The sequence below is a fragment of the Bacillus rossius genome, chromosome 1 (assembly GCF_032445375.1).
Source record: "Bacillus rossius redtenbacheri isolate Brsri chromosome 1, Brsri_v3, whole genome shotgun sequence".
Lineage (NCBI taxonomy): Eukaryota > Metazoa > Arthropoda > Insecta > Phasmatodea > Bacillidae > Bacillus > Bacillus rossius.
This window is the reverse complement of record NC_086330.1, coordinates 365,257,846-365,279,674: the sequence shown is the minus strand read 5'-3', so window position 1 is coordinate 365,279,674 and position 21,829 is coordinate 365,257,846. Positions and strand designations below refer to the sequence as shown.

The window sequence follows — 21,829 nt, the reverse complement described above, 5'->3', positions numbered from 1 at the left end:
TCAATCTTGAATGGATTATCAGACTTGTAAGTTTAGCAACAGCAGTTACAAGAATGTGTCCCTTAATTAAGAAATATTGATTGTCTGGCTAACACAACACACTTCATCACATTTCAAGATGTGATAAATATTCATAACTTCTTTCAGGTAACTACAGCAAAACTGAAGGCATTGTGTGAAACTCATGACAAAGTGGTATGTATTATAATGCATTTCAGCTAGGCTGACATGTTTTGGATCGACTTCTGTCAATAATTTCTTCCACAACTATAAAAATTCACTTAAACTTGTTCCTTTTAAAAACATATTAGGAAGAAGTAGTAGTTTTATATTTTAATGTTTTAAGAACCAAAATAAAAAAACAAATTATCATTAAAAAGTCAGAATTACTAAACCATCCATAGAACATTTAAAGACAAATACATAAAACTACTTCACTAAACTGTTTAAGGCTAAGAGAATGATGCACAGAAAATTTGGCAGCATAAATCTTATTTACATTTTTTTCTTATGTTGGAAATGGCATAATTGTAAACATTGCCCTGTTAGTGGTAGTGTCTTGCATAACAATGAAATTATAATATATTATAAAAATTTATTTTCAAAAAAGACAAATATTTTTTTAATTTTTTGCATTTTAGTCTGAGGGTTTAAGATGGCTGCGGAGAAAAAAGCAGAAGATCCAGTTAAGCAAATGTTAAAAGCTCACAAAATGCTAAGTGAAAGGATCAGAAGAGAAGAGAAGTATTGGAAGATAGTAGAACATTTCAACCCTCCACTGACATGTAAGTAATAGTGTAGGAAAAGATACGGTAAATATTTACTTGGGCGGTATTTCCGAAAAAAAATGTTAAAAATCGAAAATACCTTTATTTAATGCTCTTCAACTTCCTCTTTTCATTAAAAGCGGCGGAGATTAGAAATTCCAAATACTTTAGGAGATATCGAATTTTTAAATTTCTTCATATGTAGTTGAGCGGTATTTGCGAAAAAAATGTTAAAAATCCGAAAATACCTTTATTATATGCTCTTCAACTTCCTATGTTCATTAAAAGCGGCGGAGATTAGAAATTCCAAATACTTTAGGAGATATCGAATTTTTAAATTTCAGCACAAAACCAGCGCATTCCTGTGGCGTGCGTGCACCATTGTTTCTTGTTTACGTACGAGTATCTATTTTTTTATTGGATAATGATGTCACGTGATTTTTCGTGATAGGCCAGAATTCAAATGAACTAATACGTGATTATTTAGTTCAATTATTGTTTAAAACGGTGTTTAATTACCGCCTCCAACTTAGGTGAGTTTTTAACGTTTCTAATTTTAAAGTCTTATTTGTTATTTTGATATTGTTGCGCAAGTAATAAGTAACAAAAAAATTTACGTGAGTTGTTACTGTACATCCTTTGTTACGGGTTTGTTAGGTAAGGTCAGTTACATTATAAATAATTTAAAACTAAAGAATAATTAAAATTAATTCACATTATTTTTAATATCACCTTAGTTTGAAAGTATTTATAATGTAACTGACCTGACCTAATCGACCATTTTAGTTTACTGTTCACCCTCTGTCCGGGTTTGTTTGGTCAGGTCAGTTACATTATAAATATTTTATAACTAAACAGCCATTAAAATTAATTCACAAAATAATTTTTAATGTCGGCTTAGTTTGAAAGTATTAATAATCTAACTGACCTGACCTAATCAACCATTTTATTAATTACGCATTCACGATTCACGAATTCACGAACACACGGCAAAATAACAAAAATGGCGCCGCTCGAATGGTTCCACAGGTCTTGTATTGCAAAATTAAAAAATTCGATATCTCCTAAAGTATTTGGAATTTCTTATCTCCGCCGCTTTCAATGAAAAGAGGAAGTTGAAGAGCATATGATAAAGGTATTTTCGGATTTTTAACATTTTTTTCCGCAAATACCGCTCAACTACATATGATGAAATTTAAAAATTCGATATCTCTTAAAGTATTTGGAATTTCTTACCTCCGCCAATTTTAATGAAAAGAGGACGTTGAAGAGCATAAAATAAAGGTATTTTAGGATTTTTAACATTTTTTTTCGGAAATACCGCCCAAGTAAATATTTACCAAAGATACTAACATGTTACATTGCATTAACTAAGACATTACTATAAAAGGATAGCTAAGCATACATGTATTTCTTTGTAGGTACTTAACAGTAGTTAATGTAGACCACTTTGAGAAGTTATGTTTTGTGGCATAAGGGGGAAGGGGGGTGGAAATGACTAAAAATGACATGCGTGAACCAACAGTATACCCTCATTAATAAAAACCCAGTTTAAACAAAATTTTCATTAATAAAAAGTGTTTTTACAGTCCGTACATATTACATATGAGTTATAGTGCTAAGTCATTTGATTAAAACAAAAGTATCATTATGTAATACAAAGTGTTTTTGTTCCAAGGGTAAATAATATGTATTAAAGGATAGTTATTCAAATATTCTATAATAATGTAAAGGATCAATGTGAATTATCAACTAAAATAATACTGACACTATTGTTTGGTTCAGTCTAGGTAGGGGAAAAAAGCTTATAAATTGCATATTTTTCCAAATTATTTTTGTAGGTTTCTTAACATTTGCTTTATTATTGTCTTAAATCCTTTTAAAAAGTTTGGTACAGTAAAAAAAAAGGTAATTATCAAGCATCGCTGGTTTAATGAAAAGAAAAAAAATATCAGAAAACTAGGTTTTCATACACTACACAACGTTCCTAAATTTACTCCGAAGGGATGGTTTCGCAAATCCTACTACTTTGTGAAAAAATTAAATTTTTAAATTTTACATTACAAAACCTGTGCCCTTACACTGTCACCACAATTCATAGTTTACCCACAATAAATAGGAATATATTTTTCCATATACTTGAGACGTTCCTGAATTAACCCTGGAAAAAAGGTTTCTTAATTTCTTCTGTTTTGTAAAAAAAATAACAGTTTACAGCTTACATTACAATACCTAATGTATTCATGCATTCGCCAACATTCACCGTTTACTCGTGTGGGTTCTTTAATTTTTTTTTTAGAACTTAAGTCAATGTAGGTGTTGTAAAAATGAAATACTTTTAAATATTGACTGTACTGCAATTGTAAGGAATTTTGAATGTATGTATTTCATGTGTGTTGTTTGATTAGAATAAGTAATTGTATTACGAAATGTTTGTTTTGTTACATTGCATTTAAAGTACGTACTATTTTCAGTCACGATGTAACGGACAAGTCTAATGGGAGGAAAAAATTTGAATAGAATTGTTAATGTTGTTCATTTTCTGTGAGGAATAGGTGCTGTGCACTGAAGCACCGTGTTTTCTTGCATAATCGTCACACATTTTATTCTAAAATCAAGTTTGAAAAGTAGGGGTGCAACGATTATGCGGAAAAAAATTTTTTTTTGGTTAGATATTCAGTAATGGTTGCAACGAGTGCTGGCTACATTTTTGTTAGCGGTACACTGCGGCGACGCAGATGAACAATGAAGATTATAACGTTTAAAAAGTCTATAAAAGAAAATTTACACATCACACAGCTTTGTATTTCCGTTATTTAAAAAAGTACGCGGTAATTTCTGAATAAATATTATATTTATACTTTAAAATACATCATTTTATACGGAAAATATACCTACACAAAGCGCTCGGCATCTAATAGCGGGACTAAAAACATCATGCAACGTTTATGCGAGAGGTTTTTTTATTTATCCAAATTTTGATGCCCTAAAATATGGGTACGACAATTACGCGCGTGCGACGATATGCGATAAAAGAGGGTAACAGACACATTGAATTCCAAAGAATTCTTTGATTACAGCCGTCATATATCTGTGTTTGATATGGCTGGTATTTCATGTATCCCAGTTTATCCCTGGATTCTGAAGGCTTGATCCTGTGGTACACGATGCCTGCTGTTCTAGTTCAGTACGTCGAAAGATCCTGATGGCATGATCCTATTGGCTTGATTCTGTGGTACATCAGAAATTCCTGCACATGAAAGACATTGCGAAATAAGAAAGAATTACGATTGTAGGTCGAAAAAAATTTTTTTTTTTACTTACCATCATAATTTATTATTATATGACACTATTTTTTTATGTTAAAAATCTTTCAACGTACTCAGCTAAATCAGCAAGCATCATGTACCACAAAATCATCATCAGGATCTTTCTACATACTGAATTAAAACAGCAAACCTCATGTACCACAACAGGATCATGCTATCAGAATCAAGCCTTCAGGATTCAGGGATAAACTTCAATATATGAAATGCAAGAATTAGGTAATATATTTTTAATTTTCCATAGTTGACTACAGTTGTGCTATAACAAAAGAAACACAATTCTAGGTAAACAATGAATGGCGGTGACAGTACTAAAACACAGATATTGTAATGTAAGCTTTGAACCGTTTTCACGAACCAGTACAAATTAAGAAACCATCTCTTTAGGGTAAATAAGGGACGTGTGTAGTGTGTGCAAACCATGTTTTCCAATTTTTTTTCTTTCCACTCTAAAAAGCCACAATGTCGATAAAAAATGATTTAGTCAGACTGCATGGCAATTCGTGAAGTTGTAGCAAGCATTTAATATGTGTGTTGGAAATGCTCTAACTTAACATAAAGCATTTTTTTTCTTTCCAGTTTTTAGTCTGTTGTGTGGTTAAAAATGCCATTACACTTCAAGTCAACAGATCGTGAATGTTTGCTGGCAAAGGAACGAAACGACACTAGACAGCGAGCACTAGGATGAGGACCAGCAGGGTCGCAGGACCGAGGACACGCCCCTCCGGGATGTTGCAGTGTCGTACGTGGCGCCCAAGTTCTACTCGCGCCACCAGGCACAGGAGCAGGATGCCGCCGTGGTGGCAGAGTTCGAGCGCGCGCTGGCGGTGCGGGCTGAAAACGGCCCGCGGGAGTCCCTGGAGGAGCCCGTCCTCACCAGCCAAGAGTACCGTATTTACCCACAAGTCGCCCCTGCGGACGGGTCGCACCCATATTTAGGACCGCTCCAGTTCCCGTACTACCTAACAAAAAGACAAAGGAGAAGCCTGCTATTTTTTAAACCCTTGTCTTCCATTCGTCTATGGTACTGTATATTTTCACCTATCTCTTTGCCGAGAAAGAAGAGGCGGCAAGCCAATTCTTTGTCGGTTCCTCCCATAAAAACTAGCACGTTGCTGTGAAGCTGGAGGAAGATAAAACACAACACCAGCGATGGCTGCAGTTTTTTTTCTTGGAATGTCCTGTTGAAAGTGTGGGAAACCTCATGCAAATAATTGGGTACACAGCATACACTGCCCACGTACCCTAACTGCGCCGTTAACAGATCTTCCTGCGACTTCCGAGATAGCTTCATCAAGTAAATTATACTTACTCATGGAGTTATATTTATTTAAAACATATATAAGTTAGTTATTTATGCACCCATTCAACCACACGGTGCAATATTTTTTAAACCTAAAGTAAATAATTCATATATGAATCGCACTACATTTTTTTACACTAAAAATCGGCATATTATGTACAACCCCCACGTGGGTCTGTCTGCTGCGCAAGCAACGCTCCTTCCGACAGTTCCTTCTTTAGCACCTTCCGGATCCAATGACAACTGTGAATAATGTGTTTTATTCAAAATCTATCTGTTAATTAACACAACTAAATAATATGTTTTGTATGGGTTTCTTTGTTACAATACAAATTTCAGTCTTTCATTATCAATGTCAAAATTAATTTTATCTAGACAGAATGCTTCACAAAGGTTCATCATGTGCGAACTGAAATGAAGAGATTAAATATGAAGGATATGGCATTATGGACTTTAATAAATCAGCATCTCCTGCCTCAGCTGGCTGTTTGGAGTATTATGGGGCCCGCCTACCTGGGCACACGTACAGTATGCAGAGCTCCAAAAGAAACCATGCAATTTGATAACTGCTCAAGATATTCAAGTGGTGTCTGTTTACAAAAAGCATTTAAGAATATGCCGAGGGCGGATGGGTAGTTCTGCTTCAGAATTTCATATTTAAACTTTAGAAGAGTGAAAAGTGCTAAAACACATTTTTTTTAGAATAATTTTGAGACATAAAATTGGGGATAGCTCCCCTCCCGAATACTGCAACACAATGGCTTCTCTGACCTCCACCCTGCACTAGAGGAAATAACTAGGGATGTGCGAGTACCCGATATTTTTGGGTACAGTTCGAATCCACAATTACCCGAACCCGGAATCGTTGTACATACATGGATTCGAACAGTATTACGAATATTCACAAAAGTTATAAATTAATTTAATACGGCTCAAAAATACTAGCAGTGAAAAATAAAATTAGGCTACTATTACGTAAGTATTTATAATATGATGTATCAAAGAAAGATATGTAAATTAAATAATTAACACAGTGACATTAAAAGAATTTCCAGATTTCGAGAGCTTAAACTATAATTACGAATTTCGTCGTATAGCAAACTATAAACTAAAAACAATTACATACCTACAAGAACAAAACGTCTTGGCTATTTATTGGGGAAAAAATGGTTTTGTTTGCTAAAATATTTATAAAACTGAGATTTCCCTGTGGCGTGCAGTTTATTACGATTGAGTTGGAGAATCAAATATGTTTTGGTTTTCATATTTTAAAGTGTTTATTATTATTTAAGTTTACATAATTATAAACATTTCAATCTCAGTGTAATAAATTATTGCCAGTAGTTACAGTTAGAAAAAAGAACACACACATTATTTTTAAATTAATCAGTTATTTTTAATTATTCTGTGCTTAATATTCGGAATCGGATTCATATCTCAAATATTGCCAGGGATTCGAATTGGATTCGAACCGAACTGAAAATCAAGGATTCGCACATCCCTAGAAATAACCTAGCTGGCGGCTGTCTTACTGGCTTACCACTTATCCTTTCGATCCCAACCGTAAGCAAGGTGAATCAAGTTGCTGATAAATGTGCAAAGGCACATCAAAATAGTTTGCTACACACACAAACCATGTTGGTAAACCCTTTGGTCTTTTGCAGTGTGATTTCTTTTGCAAGATGTCTATCTACTTACACAAATTTTTCTCTCAAAAAATTTTCATCCTTACTGCAAAAAGCCACGGAAAATGTTTTTTGCTGCTTGCATCGCTAAAACTTATGCTTCACTTGGTGACAAAATACACAATGTATTCACGACGAGACATAAAGTATTCTCGTTTTTGGTAAAATATTGTTTGTATGACAAGTTGCTAAAAAATTATTTTATGTTTAAAAAATAAAACTTATTTTCTAGTAAAGAGTTACTGAAAATATACTTTTGCTGTCTGTTCACTTTATGTTCATGCATCCTTTGGCAATGTTAGATGTTATATGCCTTTCTAATGTTTTAATTAATTTGGAAGCAGTACTGTACACCAATCCCTAACTTAGCACAACTATCCGAAATAGCGTATTCTGAAGCACTGGTCTCCATAAATAGCAAGACTAATTTACTTAATGTGTTCCAATGTGTAGGGCAATATTCATTTCGTAATATAAATGCGTAGAATAACACTCAACGATAAATATATTACACAATTTATCTTTATAAGCCGACCATTGAATACTTTGTATGACAAATGTGACATCACGTAACGGGAGATAGTAATTGTAAGTCGGATGGTTGACTTGCCTGCCTGGCCGTGACCTTCAACTCACGTTGCGTAGCTTACCTGAACTTTCCAAATCATCCTTTACTGGCAGTGAAACCAATATTACTTTCCGGACATTTAGATTTTAATGTTTCATAAATTAAAGTGCTTATTCTTGTATCACCGCTTGGTTCACATCAATCCTGACAGGCCCTTGATTCTTTTTTTCATTACACGATTAATTTAACAACCTTTGCCATTTGAATTATCTGTTCATTTCTGTTCTGGTATTTAAGGGGTATTGATCCCTAAGTTAAATGTGCTCAGATAATGCTTGCCTTGCGTTCAAGTGTTTCTTACATTAAAAGTGTATGTTCTTTTAACAAAAAAATTTATTAGCATTTTTTTTATATATTTTTTAAGCATTTTAATTGTTATTTGACTCATACTTTGCTGGAAACTCCAGCTTTAAGCAGGTGAAAAATTTTCTTATAGAAACTTTATTTTTATTAAGAATAAAGTATATGGAATGCCATGAGATAATGATTTTCTTTAAATAGTGCTTTAAAATGTAAAAATATCTAGTTTTAAATGCCTCTGTAAATCTCCTTTTTCAAGTTGAGAATCAACAACTTTCAACACTAAATTAAAACGAGTTATGTATCAAAATGTTAGAAAAACTTTAGCTCAGAGTATTCTTCAGCATTTAACGAATACATATATTCATGGATTCTGAAGTTTAATTCCTTCAATTACTTGCTGGAGATGCTAAGATAAAGGCTTGCATTCTTCAAACAGATCTAACATTCAAATACCGTGCAGTGCAGCCCTCTCGCGCCAAAGAGAAGAACTACTTGGACTCGCCACGCCTTCACCCTCTGCCCCCTCATCTTGGTTGTTTGAATGGAGCCAGACTGTAACATGACGCGCTGTCGGTGGTGGTGAATCACTTGGTCTGTTCGCTTGCGATAATGTGTGGACGGGTTGGAGGGAGGGGTGGAAGGTAGGGAATGCACAGAACAGCGTTGCCTGATTTCCTTGTAGTGGGACAGCTGAGTCACGAGCCTGTACGGCCGAGGGCTAGACTGCTGAAAGGCAAGTGGCAGTTCCGAGCGATACTGGGCACGGGGCGTTGTGCATATAAAATAGTTTTTACTAATCTTGTGTGAGGTCGTAATTTGCAACGGGTAATGAGAAGAGTTCATAATGAACTAATTAACAATTCAAATATGTGTGATATCGCGAAAACTTACAGCTTACACCAAACAATTAACTAAATAAACACCAATTAAATTTTTGTATCAGTCATTGCGTTCATTACTTAGGTTATCGATTGAAGTTCAAAAACAAATAAAAAAATAAGTTTATGAAGGAAAAGCAATAGTTTTTTTCTTGTTTCGATAATTTTATCGTCTTTTGTATTTGCTTAGAATCGTTTTATGTTTTACATTGCTGTAAGAGTTATTTTTTTACATATTGTGATAAGTAGTAATGATATGTCTGATATCGAGATATTGTTAACTACAAACTTGTACGGGTCCGTCTGGAGGGGGAAAGGGAAGAGACAAACGCCCAAAAACTGTAAATAAATAAATGTATTTATTGGTTAAATTTAAAACTATAGGCCTAATGCTAAGCAACATCTGAAATTTCTTCGTCATATATACATGGTTATGAGATGAATTAGTTATACTAAAAGTGTAAGACATTCAATACAAAAATATGTACTAATCAGTTCAATTATAATGTCAGTTTAGAAAGGACATTTTTTCTTTGCAGATTTTCAAATGACTCGAGTCACTCCATGCGCCATCTTTCAAAGTGAAATACAACCTCAGAACTCTTAATGAAAAAAAAAAAAAAATGGCAGTAAACTTTACTTGATTCATCATAGCCGTGTTCTTGATTGAGTACAGTGTTTTTTAATTAAGTATTATTTATGATAAGCATTGACACAGGGAAGGGAAGGTGGTGTGTATATTATATATATAGTACAATTTTAATAGAAAAAAGAAGTAAGAATGTTCACGACTTAAGCCCGTATCACACGATGGCAGTTTCCTTGGAAGGTCATCCATGCCAGCTAGTATGATGGTTTAGGAGTTGAAATAGCAGAGCGCTGTCCGTTTTCATGGATGTTTTTTTAATCGGCCGTGTTCGAATTTATGTGGATGGTTTCGTACTTGATGAATATTTTAACCAATCAAAATGAATGCCCCTAGTTTTTAAATCTGTAATTAACTTTGGAGGAACTGAAATGTTTTGATTGTTTGAAAATAATGGTGAACATAAATTTCTAATGAAATCTAAGCAGTTACGGCAAGCATTATTCGAAAACTTTTGTTGTTGAAACTTGTAATGTAAATGCTCACCCATTTTCGATCGTTTTATGAATGTTAATAAGAGTATTTGAAGTGAATTTTAAATACTCAACTAGTTGGACCATCGTATAGTTAGACATAGGCCTATATTAAAATTACGAGATATGTTGTAGGTAGAAGATAAAACATAGTTTATATATTTTTAAAACGTGATGGCTTTTGAACATTATTTAATTTCATTTCAATTAAATTTCACCACGAGTGAATTAGGCCGTGTGTGTGATAGTTTCTTTCAGAGAAACATACCTTTCTAGCTGTCAGCTAGCAGTTTTGTTGGAAGCTTCTAGCGGAATCCAAACGAAACTTTCCATCGTCTGATACGGGCTTTACACTATGCGCGCATGATGTTACACGCCACCGAAACATTGTTGCTAATTTATAGGGGAATATTACCAATTGGCAAAGTGGGAAAAATATAGCTCGAGAACGCACAGATTTAGGATGTTGTGCGAGTTGTTTGAAAAAGTTTGACAAGATATATAAAGTAATAAGCTAATGTGAAATAGTGGAATTATGTGGAAAAATAATTCGATAACTATTTTATATTAGGTAACATTACTGTAAACTTTTAAAAATGCATTTATTTCTTAAAAATAAATTATTTAGGAAACCAAAAAAATATATATAAATTATTTCATGATTTGCCTATTATTAAATTGTACATAACAGGTTGTAACTTGTACTCAAGAACAATAGGTACAAAATTTTTGTTGAAATAATTTAATAGTACCCAATGAAAGTAAATTTTATACGACTCGTACACAATACGAATATAATTGGTTCAGACAAAACTTACATTATTTAAATATTTTAAGATAGGGCCTATGTACATTATTTCATTTGTGCACACAGCTACGCTATTATTTGATACTTCCTTATCTATCGTTTGGAATCAGGACAATATTTCCAAACTTACGCAAAGTTGCTGACGACTAGTGAAGAAATTTAAAAGTTTCGAACTAACAAAACGGAATAGGTTAACGACTCTAGCCACAAGTAAATGTTCTCAAAATTGTATTTCAATGAAAAAAAGTCACAAATGTTGGTTAAAATATGATAAGCAAAACACTAGCGAAACTATAAAACAGCAATATAGCATGAAATTTCGTATTCTCAACGGAAAAAGTTATTTACAAACAGTAAGGTATAACCGAGCATATATATATACACACACACACACACACACACTTATTATTGCAAATATAATTTAACAGAATTAAATGCGTAATAAGTACCTACATGCTTGTTGCATAAGATATTGATAACTGGCAGCATTATTGTAATTTCTATTCACTTAAATGCATGTAATTGTTCCGTCATAATCATTAAATTAACAAACACAAAATGAATAAACGTGGAACCATTGAAATTTCAAAACACTGAACTATTAGAAACAATACCTTTGTTATTTCTTAACACCAAATTGCAACTCTTTCATAATATTATCTTACGTAATGTTAATACTATATTATAGATAATGTAATAAACAAAACATCTATGTTTGCTTTTGCGTACTGGCGTGAATTGCGCGGGCGTTCTGTGATATTACTTTTTCCTTATTTTTTTATTACCGACTGTACCTGTGCTCGGCGCGCAAGATAAATTCAGCCTATCACTTGCTGACGCGGCGGGTCAGTGATACAGCGGTGTTTGTTTACTTCGAAACTCAGCTGAGAGTGAACAGAGAAACGTTGTTTGTTTGTCCTTTTGCAAGGGCCTGGATTCAGTTGTCTTTTGACAGTAGCAATGAGCAGGTCACGCATGACGCTAGTAGGCTGCGTTTTTACGAGTCAAAATGTTTTCTATAACTAGGATTGAGTTGTACAAAGTCATTAAAGTGCAAACAATGTGGAATTTAAAGCATTATCACGCGTTTACCTTCGTCGAGCGAGCCACGGGCATAGAAGATAAATCGGAGAAGGTACGAGCACAAATTAAAAAGGATGTAGCCCGCGAGGTCTCTAAATTTAAATCTAAGCTGGACAGCGTTCAGAGAGGAGAAGAAAAGTTCCTGTCGAAATTTGCAATCACTGCCTTCAGCCTAATCACATCCGGTTTTTGTTCGTCAGTCTTATGTTTTTCAATATTTCAAATCAATTTCCAAATGACCACTTAACATTTAAAGGTAAAAACTGCGAGCTAAAAATAAGTTTTATGGTATTTGAATTAAGCAGCCTCAAAAACCCTGAGGCTCTACTTTTTACGTGCAAATAATGTTTTGACACTTCCGAAGTTATTCCGAACAAATTGCGGAGAAGTCATCTCGAATTTTGAAAGCAACATTAACAGATTTGGTATCAGTTTTGTTGGGAACCCAACCAAATCCCGTTTTCTGCGTCAAACGCTTCTTTTTGGCTGTTTCAAAGTAGTTTCGAAGTAACTAGTTCGAATTTTATGTAAAAATAAACAAATTGAATTCAGCGACCTCGAAATCATTCAGGGAACAATTTTTTAACGCTACTATCAATGTTGTGGTATTTTCGAAGTAATTTTGATTAAAATTCGAAGTAATGTTATTAAATTTTGACGTAACATTCAAAGATGTACAATTAGGGACCTCAGAAACCCAGCAAATACAGTTTCCTGCGTCAAAGGCATATATTCGCCGTTTTCGAAGTAATTTCGAAGTTAATATTTCGAATTTCGATGTAACAACAATGGATTTGAACTCAGCGAACCCGAAAACCCCCGAGTACGATCATTCGCGCCAACTGTCAAACCTATTTGACTTTTGGCCAGGGAATTCGGATTTGGCCCCACTGTGCGGCGTCCAGTTATATGAGCGGTCCAGGCAAGATATGGAGATAAATAAATGGATTTATTAGTTACTTCGGGTAATATAATAACATCCAAAATGACATGAATTAGTTATACAAGTGTAAGGCATTCAATACAAGGTGTACTAAGCAGTTTAATTATAGTGACGCACTGTGGAATGACCTTTTTCTTTTGTAGATTTTCAACTGACTCGAGTTTTTCTATGCACCATCTTTCAAAGTGAGATACAATCTTAAATATCTCAATTCAAAAAATATTTGCAATAAATTTTATCTATGGCAATGCATGAAATAATTTTGTTCTTTATTGAATACATTGCGTTTAAGGTTTGTTCATGAAAAACGTTTAACCGGCGATGGGATAGGGGGGAATTGGGGACATAAAGGAAGTCAATGTAACGTATTTGTGTAAACAGAAAATTATTAATGACTTTCATTCGAACGAATATCAAAATATGTAGTACTGAATTAATAGGACAAAGATTAAGAAAGTTCGTGGATTATGCCATTAACGTATTACGTCACAAGCCACCGAAACATCGTCGCTAATTTTTTGAGGAATATTACCAAATGGGTGAGCGGAAAAAAATATAACTCAAAAACGCTTAGGCATAGGGTTTGGTGCAAGTTGTGTTAAAACGTTTGACAAGTTGTATGTAGTAATAATGAAAATAATGACAATAATGAAAACAAGTAAAAAATTGTTTCCGTTAACGAGTTGAGCTTAGGTAACATTAATGTAAAATTTTAAAAATGCCTTTGTTTAAAAAATATGAAAGAGATATTAATATATATATATATATATATATATATATATATATATATATATATATTAATATCTCTTTCATATTTTTTAAACAAAGGCATTTTTAAAATTTTACATTAATGTTACCTAAGCTCAATATATATATATATATATATATATATATATATATATATATATATATATATATATATATATATATACACAGTACACTCCCTATTTAACGCGGTTGTCGGGGGACATAACTTTTACCCGCGTTGTTGCATAACCGCGATGTTTCGATGTGACCAAGGTCAAAAGGCATAAAACACCGCCTGTGTTCTAATAGGTCGGCAAGCACGCACAGTATAGACGGCCCGCCTTTGTGCGGACTTTGCATCCGCAGTTTTCACTAAACGCGGGTGAAAAAATAAAAATAATAAATTGTAAATATAAATATTAAATGTTGAATTTTATTTTTTATTTTTCCGCATGCCGCGCACAGTTTGTCGCACGGCCTACGAGCGCGCCACACGCCGCCATACACACGTGCGGCACACAAGCTGCTGCCAGTCTCGTGGTGTCAGCCACAGTATCTGCTTCGTCTGAGCGTCCGTAACAAAGTAAGTGCAGTGTGTGCGGTTACACACGATTTTGTGGTCAAAGTCTTCTAAATAGAAAGGCCATAGTAATACTTCAAACCGAATATGAATCGCAAAGTACCGAGTTTGATTGACAAAATAAAAATTCTAGATTTACGTACTTACAAATAGCGTGTCTTTTGCAGAAGTATGCAGCAGATACGTGAAAAACTATTCTAGCATTCGTACAATATAAAATAAAGAATCGTCTATCGTGTAAAGTGGTTAAACTTTGTTATCCATGCTTACAGTAAATTATAAATGGTCACATGTGGGATACAAAAATTGCGCCAAAATAATTTTAGCGCAATCAGTGGCGCCGTATTAAAAAGTCTGTTAAACGTTGTCTTTACTTATTCCATCAAACGCTTTGTCGAGTTGCTGAGTGTGTGTGGCTCGGATCGGCAAGTGTTATATTCCCCAGCCTCTGGTTAAAGGTCGGGAGGCCGCTACACATAAACATATCCGGGGCTTGTTTACTACCTCACGGCAAAAGTGGTACAGTATGGTTCACGTAAGTATTGGACCACTGGGAATTCCTCGGCAAAGATTAAAATTACGCTAGCTGATTTACTTTATTATTTAATGTTAAAACATTATACCAAAGTAAAAAGATGAACGTGTATAATACAACGAATAATATTACGTCTGTAGGTTCAAGTTGTAACAAAACATTTATATGTCTCCGCTTGTCAACACACGTGACCACGAGAAGTGTGCAGACGGAAATGAGTGAACTACTCAAGGTCACCAGACTTCCCCCCTTTCGGCTTAATCGCCCCTCTCATCACTGGCGCTTATATTCCACTCCTCCCGTCTACCGCTCTACCCGGGTGTCTTGGTCGCATATTCTCGGCTCGCCTCTCCCCTCCCAGCGCTTGCCGTCAACCAAACCTATCCAAAATCAATCCCCAGCCGAGTCACGCTGGATAATGTCGCTGGACGGTAGGCTTTATCGGGTCCCCTGTCCGATGCTTTATTTGTGGGTTAAAAAAAATGTTAAGAACTAATGTTTCAGAAAATAACACTGGTCTGGATTGGATCATAATTTGAAAACACTACAAGATAGAGGAATAATGTACGGAGATATCTTGTTTAGAATTTCACTGCGGACATTTTCTACGCCTAGGCTTTTTTCTGCCCGATGCTTAGTTTGTGAGTTACAACGCAAAATTATCCTAATCGGCTGTCAATCATTTATTCCATTATTATTACAGTAGAAACTCGTTAATCCGTGACGCGCTAATTCGGGAATCGGATAATCCGGGACGATTTAAAAGTGCAGAAAAAAAAGAGAAGTAAAAATTGTCAGCGCTTAAAATTAACGTCACGCGGGCCGGCGGCCGGCAAACACTGCAAGCCTTCGCATGGGCCGCCAAACTCTGCAACGCTGTTTGTACCGACCCTTTGTGTCGTCCCCCTTTCAGCTGTCACATTTGTCACTCTTTAAACTTGAGGGGGATGTCTTGACTTCTGCTTCCCGTCTCCCTTTGTTTGTTTCCACCCGCCAACGCACGGCAGGCGCCTGGCGAGTGACGTGTCTGGCTGGCATTCGGCTGGACGAAGTGGGAAGATTGAGAGGGAGGGGGGGGGGGGGGGGGGGGGGCTACCCAAAATTAATGTGTGCAAGTTCAGCACGATCTTATCTTTCTCTCTTCGGCTGTTGTAAATGACCGTGAACTAATGGCTAGGCAGTGCCGTATTTTTTTAAGCCGAGACTAATTCGAAGACGGTCTTTACCGTGAACGGATTATCCGGGTTTATTACTTTTTTTTTTACAGGATTTTAATTAGCCGGGCATCGGCGGGTCCCAATTAACACGAATAATGAGAGTTTACTATTTTTTATCCATCTGCTGCCATGGCGCAGTAAGCCTCGGTAGATGTTACGTCATATGACCTTGGCCTTAACCCAGCTGCACGCCGGTATCTGAGAAGCTTGACAAGACCTTCCGGGCTTTAATCGCTAGTCCGTGAAATTCAGTAATCCGTGATTATCTCGGTCCCGACCATCACGAATTAACGAGGTTCTGTGTTATTATTATTATTATTAATTTCTGATTGGGGGACATGGTTTGACCCGCGATATACCCGATTCCGCGATCTATCGGGGCGCGGTATACCGGGAGTTTACTGTATATATATATATATATATATATATATATATATATATATATATATATACACACACACACACACACACACACCTGAATCGGCCTATCATTAAATTGAAAACATGTTTAAATTGTACTCAATAACATTTACTGCAAACTTTTGGTTGAAACCATTTAAAAGTACCAAAACGAAAGGAATTCTCTAGGAACACTCGTGCAAAACACACAAATAACTGGTTATAACTGAACTAATATTCTCTATAGTTACATATATTTACATATTTTATATTAACATAATTATATTAAACAGCCCTCATGTGGGCACATTGCTACACTATTTAGAAATTACTTCCTTACCTATTGTCAGGAAAGTAGAAATCGGATAGTAACATTTAGGAATTAAGAAAATATTTGCAATTTCCACTTTCTTCCATCGTTCTGTGAGCTGTTTCAACTCAGCTTGTACAGCGACGCATCTTTTTGTACGTGACGTTTGAACAGCATCGTACAAAATCGTCGATTTATCCTTTGATTAATTTATTGTCCAATTTTATGTATCATCAAACGGTGTGTACTCAAGTTAGTGTATTGTGTATGTAAATGTTTACTTTGAAAGTGTTTATGTAATTTTGTGATATTCCCAATTCCATCTCCACACATTGATATTATTCCTTCCCATATTACTTCATATTTACTTGTCTTGAACTAACTTAAATTGCCTTGTTGAATGCTTTGTTTGACCAATTTTAATGTCAATCTTCAGTTCATTTCTGTACTAACTAAAAGCCTATTAGAGTACCCTAGAGAGAAAGAGATTCTTGCAATTGCTTTACTCACACTGAGCTTAGTCAGAATAATATTGTTTGACTTAATTATATTATATATATCTATTAACCTACTCAATTTATCACAAACTGAAACTGGCTAATCTCCACCGATGGAAATCGGAATATCAAATCTTATATTAGTATTATCTTAAAAAGTTATGTAAATAAGTATTTATGTGTTAAGATATGCTGATCGACTATGATGCAGGAATTTGTATTCATATGGTTGTAATGAAACCTGGCCAGATAGTGGTTAATAATATAGATCTGACAAAGTTAATATTTATATTTCATGGTAGATTTGGCTGGACAGGACAATGATATACAGTTTATGAAGGTAAATTGGCGCCCTAGAATCCGTAAGTAATTTATTACCCTATACTCAAATTTTAATATTCAGAGTACATTTAAATATTGCATTAAACCGACCAAGTATATATTAGAAGTAGGTGTTTGTTTCTATGGGCTTTGACTTTTCAACTTTGATATGAACACCAGTCACAAGGAGGAAACCGTTGGCGTGGGCATACCTTCTTGCGGTCTAATGGGCATTAGAATTTTTTCGCGAACTTCATGGCCCTACTTATTAGTCGTGAATAAATTATTTTGACGTGGCAACGTCTAATAAATCGATGAACGCCGGCTGCACGCACGAAAAAAAGGCCCGTAACGCACATTGTCCCGTTTCGCTGTGTCCCGTTACGCTCATTGTACGCTTGCGCCGCATCTATCTCTATTCCACTCGATCGGAACAATCATCGATTTAACTTTTTCGAGGCACATTAAACTTGAAACACATTCGTTTCCTACTTTTACTTTTCCTATCATCGTCCTATCCTTAACAGTATAACACAGATTGGAAGAAGTTAAATAGCAAACATGTATAAAAGTTATAGTTAAAATAATCTCTTCGTTAAAGTAATAAACATATTTGAATTAATGAGTGCAAATAAAAGTAAATTTATCAATTAAATTGTAGATTTAATTTCACTCCTTCTTTGTATCCATACAAAATAGTGATAATTCAATAAAAATGATTCAATTTTATTCATAAAAGTATGCAATCATTTCATCAATATTTTGTTATGACGTCACGTTAAACTATCGTCCGTAAACCGACTATACAGACAACCAATTTTTTTTGGATATGCGATTGTTCTCCGGAAATGTGTCTTTTTTGTTACGCATTAAGAGACATTTAAATACAATGTTTCTGAGAGCTTTACCCATTTGTCTAACTGTTTTAAATAATAGGTGTTGCTTTAACTCACCCGTGTTTCTTCACTCTTGATGTCTGTACCAAATTTGCCAACGATTTCTTACTTTTAACACCGTTATTCAGTTTCTTGATAAAAATAAAAGGTTGGTTGTCTAGACCAAGTGACAAGGTAAACAAAAAATCTAGCTTCCTTTAAGTACAGGCTGAAAAAACATCTTTGTAACACCTGCTAACCATCGGCGCTACCCTATTGCTTGAATCTGTGTGTGAATGTGCGAGTGACTGGTTTTAATGTAGTAGCACCTTTTTTTTAAAAAAAATACTATTTGCTGTATGTTTAATCACTTCCCTTTTTATGTATGTCTATGCTTAATTTTTAATTACTTTAAATTAGTTATGGTTGAATCTTTGGTAATAGTTAATATTTGAACATTAAGTTAAAATTTTAATTTTTTCTCTTAATATTTAGTCAACATCTGCGTATATAATGCTTAATTTTTAATATTCCACTATTTGATGTAATTGCAGAAAAGTGGTTAAGTGTAAGAAAAGGCTTACCGCCTTAACTTCGCCACCAATGAAGACGATAAATAAATAACTAAATAAATAAATTTGCGCCACTTTGGCATTTTGACAGAGCCGAAAATGCCGTAGACTGCACTCCAACTCTATCGCTTCGTCTGCAGTTTGGCAACAACGTAGAGGACAACAACCAGGGATGGGACGAGCTCAGCATTTCTGAGAATCGGGTATCAACACGAGTGTTTGGTGTCAAAGATAAAGATTAGACCCGGGAGGGGTGGGAGGTGGGGAGGAGGAAAGGTTCGACTGACGCGCTGTCCTACGGACAACAGTTGAACTTTTTTCTCATTCTTGCCCTGTGTTTCTGAAAACGGCCAACAGATGTGTTAGCATCGGAAATTTATTCTCGTAGCCGAGGGCCTAATAAGCCTTAATGTCAAAATATATTCCTGCTAGTACAACCAACAGCATCACATATAAACGTTTCATAAGAGTCCTCATTTCGTACGATTGTGCGCACAGTTAAATTGCTTAAAACTAAAGTGTGACCAACATAAGTGTGGCCTTCATGACATTTTGCACACCGTAATAATTTTAGTTTTGTCTCAAATACTTAAACACGATGCATTATGCTCTCACTTGGAAGCCATGATTCCACAATGATTCCAACTGCAGGTGCTTACGCATGTACCGTTACCAGAAGACGAATGGGCAGACATTGCTTGTTTTTGTGCAAGTTCCCTGCCACTGGCTAGACCGAGTTCATCACGGCCCGGTCTGTGGCCAGGCGACAACGGTACGGCACGGCGGTATACACACGGACGTAAAAACACTTGGTCCTTTACACTCCGTTGCCTCAACTTAACTCGCCATAGCTGGATGCTATACAACAGCCGATAGCGTTGTCAGACCTGTGTTCACATCTTTTCTCCCCTTGTATGGCTTACTGTATGCCAAGGTACATCTGCTGTTTACAAAGTTGAAACAGAATTCATTGCGTCATGGCGAATTTTTTTTTTGCCTGTGGCGATTTCGTGGTAACTGAAATTTACAGATGTAGTGAGGGATTAGTGTATTCTTAAGATAAATTAATGTTTTAATAATTGTATTTTTTCATAATATACTACATAACTATCATAATATACTACATAACTATCATAATAAATATTTCAACAGTGAAAGTTTATATGCTTTATTAAGTGTATGCAACTCATGCACAATATATTTGCTGATTTTTTTATACATATGTCTATTTTGTAATCTCGTTAAAACGATGTTGACGTTGCTTGATACTGCTTTTACTGTAGTACCAATAAATTAGACCTAAAACTTCAGACAGTTGTTTACAAACGGTATACCTTAGGGGACATATTTTTGTTCAATTATCAAACTTAATGTTATATTATATTCCTGCAGTACATTTATTTAGACGTACTGATCATGATATTTCTAACACTTATCTGCACTGAAACTTCTTCCACCAAGCTGCTGCCCTGTCGCGTGCTCGGGGAACCGGCGTTAACGGCCGGCCAATGTCGCAGGTACGGGTGGTACAGCGGGCCGCTGGTGAGCACGGACCGGAATGACGCGCGCCTGTACTTCCCCACGCACATCACGGAACACACCCGGCACGAGCTGCTGCTCCAGAGGGCAGACCAACTGGCGCGCGAGGCAGAGAACCGCGAACGGGGCAAGAGGTGACGCCTCTCCACCGCTGGCGTCGGTTCCCTCCTGAAACTTGGACGACTGTTCATTCATCCGTCGTGCATTTACAGCAACTCTAGCTTCTCAAGCATCATCCATGGGAAACCCCCCTAATCCCTAGAAAAATAAACATATCAGAAGATGAAAAACATCTAATGTAAAAATTACAAGTTTTTCACGAGGTTGAAAAATTTTTATCTAAAAACACCTCATTCTAATATCAGCCTGGCCGTCCTGATATCAGTTCCCGAATTATACTCCTGGTTCATTACTGTAAGCCACGGCTGTGACAGTTCTGTGGATTTCATCAATCTCAAATGACCTCGCCCTCAGCAAGACGTTAAGCCGAAGTTTTTAAAAAAATTTTCGAACTCTTTGCAAGGGCGTTTGTCTGGCTCTAGGTGGTAGTTGTACCAACAGCCATTATCATACATATTTACTGCCAAGTTGTTTCCCTGAGATTTTGAACATGGAGATCGAAACATCACCAAAAAATTTGCATACTAGGCATTGCATCTGAAACAATGATTTTCTTGTCTATTTTCATGATTTACATTAACAATATTCGTTGCAAACAGCAGGATGAATTTTCTGCCATTTGAGCCTAGGTCACCCGTATAAATTTAAAAAAAAAATATGAGAGAGGCCAAGAAATTTAAAACTCAAGCAGAGTCAAGCGAGCGGCTACAACTCGACTCGGCTCTAAAATAGTGTTCAATGCACCTAATCGACAAGTCGAGACTCTATGACAGTTTTCTTCAATCTCAATATATATATTTGACATGGTCAATAAACACAAAATCACTTACCATTTTTCATATTCAACAAACACTTCAGAGCATAATCTTGCATTAATGCTTTTGCAATTTTTCTCTAAGAATGGTTAATTTTTCCCTATAACACTACTTGAAAAAAAATATATCTAGACCTATGTATTTGCAAACAAAATTTGAAAAGAAAATATATTAAAATGTAGGAATTTTTTATTTTACTACAGCTGTAATTTGTAGTATCATTCTGCAAATACACAAAAAGTGGTACAGCTAGCATTTTCATAGGTTTGAATGTCCAGTCAAAATAGTTGACAGGCATATTTTTGCTATAATAAGCATTCTTAAGTTTTTTATACTTAGCCAATGCATTTTTTAATATGTCAAATGTGGTTTAAAATGTCAAAGTATTGCCCATTTAGAAGTAGACAGTCAGTCGTTACTAACCAAAAAATGGCAGAATTAAAAATGATACTGATAAAA

General features: G+C 35.3%; 1 protein-coding gene across 1 annotated transcript; it reads left to right on the top strand.

Annotated features, from left to right (window-relative positions):
- Positions 1-510: 510 nt before the first annotated feature.
- On the top strand, positions 511-21,829 carry LOC134528366 (cilia- and flagella-associated protein 144-like). The gene is made up of 3 exons (XM_063361935.1): positions 511-785; positions 4,832-4,979; positions 20,414-21,829. The coding sequence occupies exons 1-3, from the start codon at positions 656-658 to the stop codon at positions 20,571-20,573; spliced, it is 438 nt and encodes a 145-aa protein (XP_063218005.1). The 5' UTR covers positions 511-655; the 3' UTR covers positions 20,574-21,829.

Bases quoted from the DNA above. Each gene is read 5' to 3' on its own strand.
- LOC134528366 (XM_063361935.1), top strand. From the start codon at position 656: ATGGCTGCGGAGAAAAAAGCAGAAGATCCAGTTAAGCAAATGTTAAAA. The intron at 786-4,831 runs GTAAGTAATAGT...GGGATGTTGCAG, and splicing joins TTTCAACCCTCCACTGACAT to TGTCGTACGTGGCGCCCAAG. The intron at 4,980-20,413 runs GTACCGTATTTA...CCAATGTCGCAG, and splicing joins CCCGTCCTCACCAGCCAAGA to GTACGGGTGGTACAGCGGGC.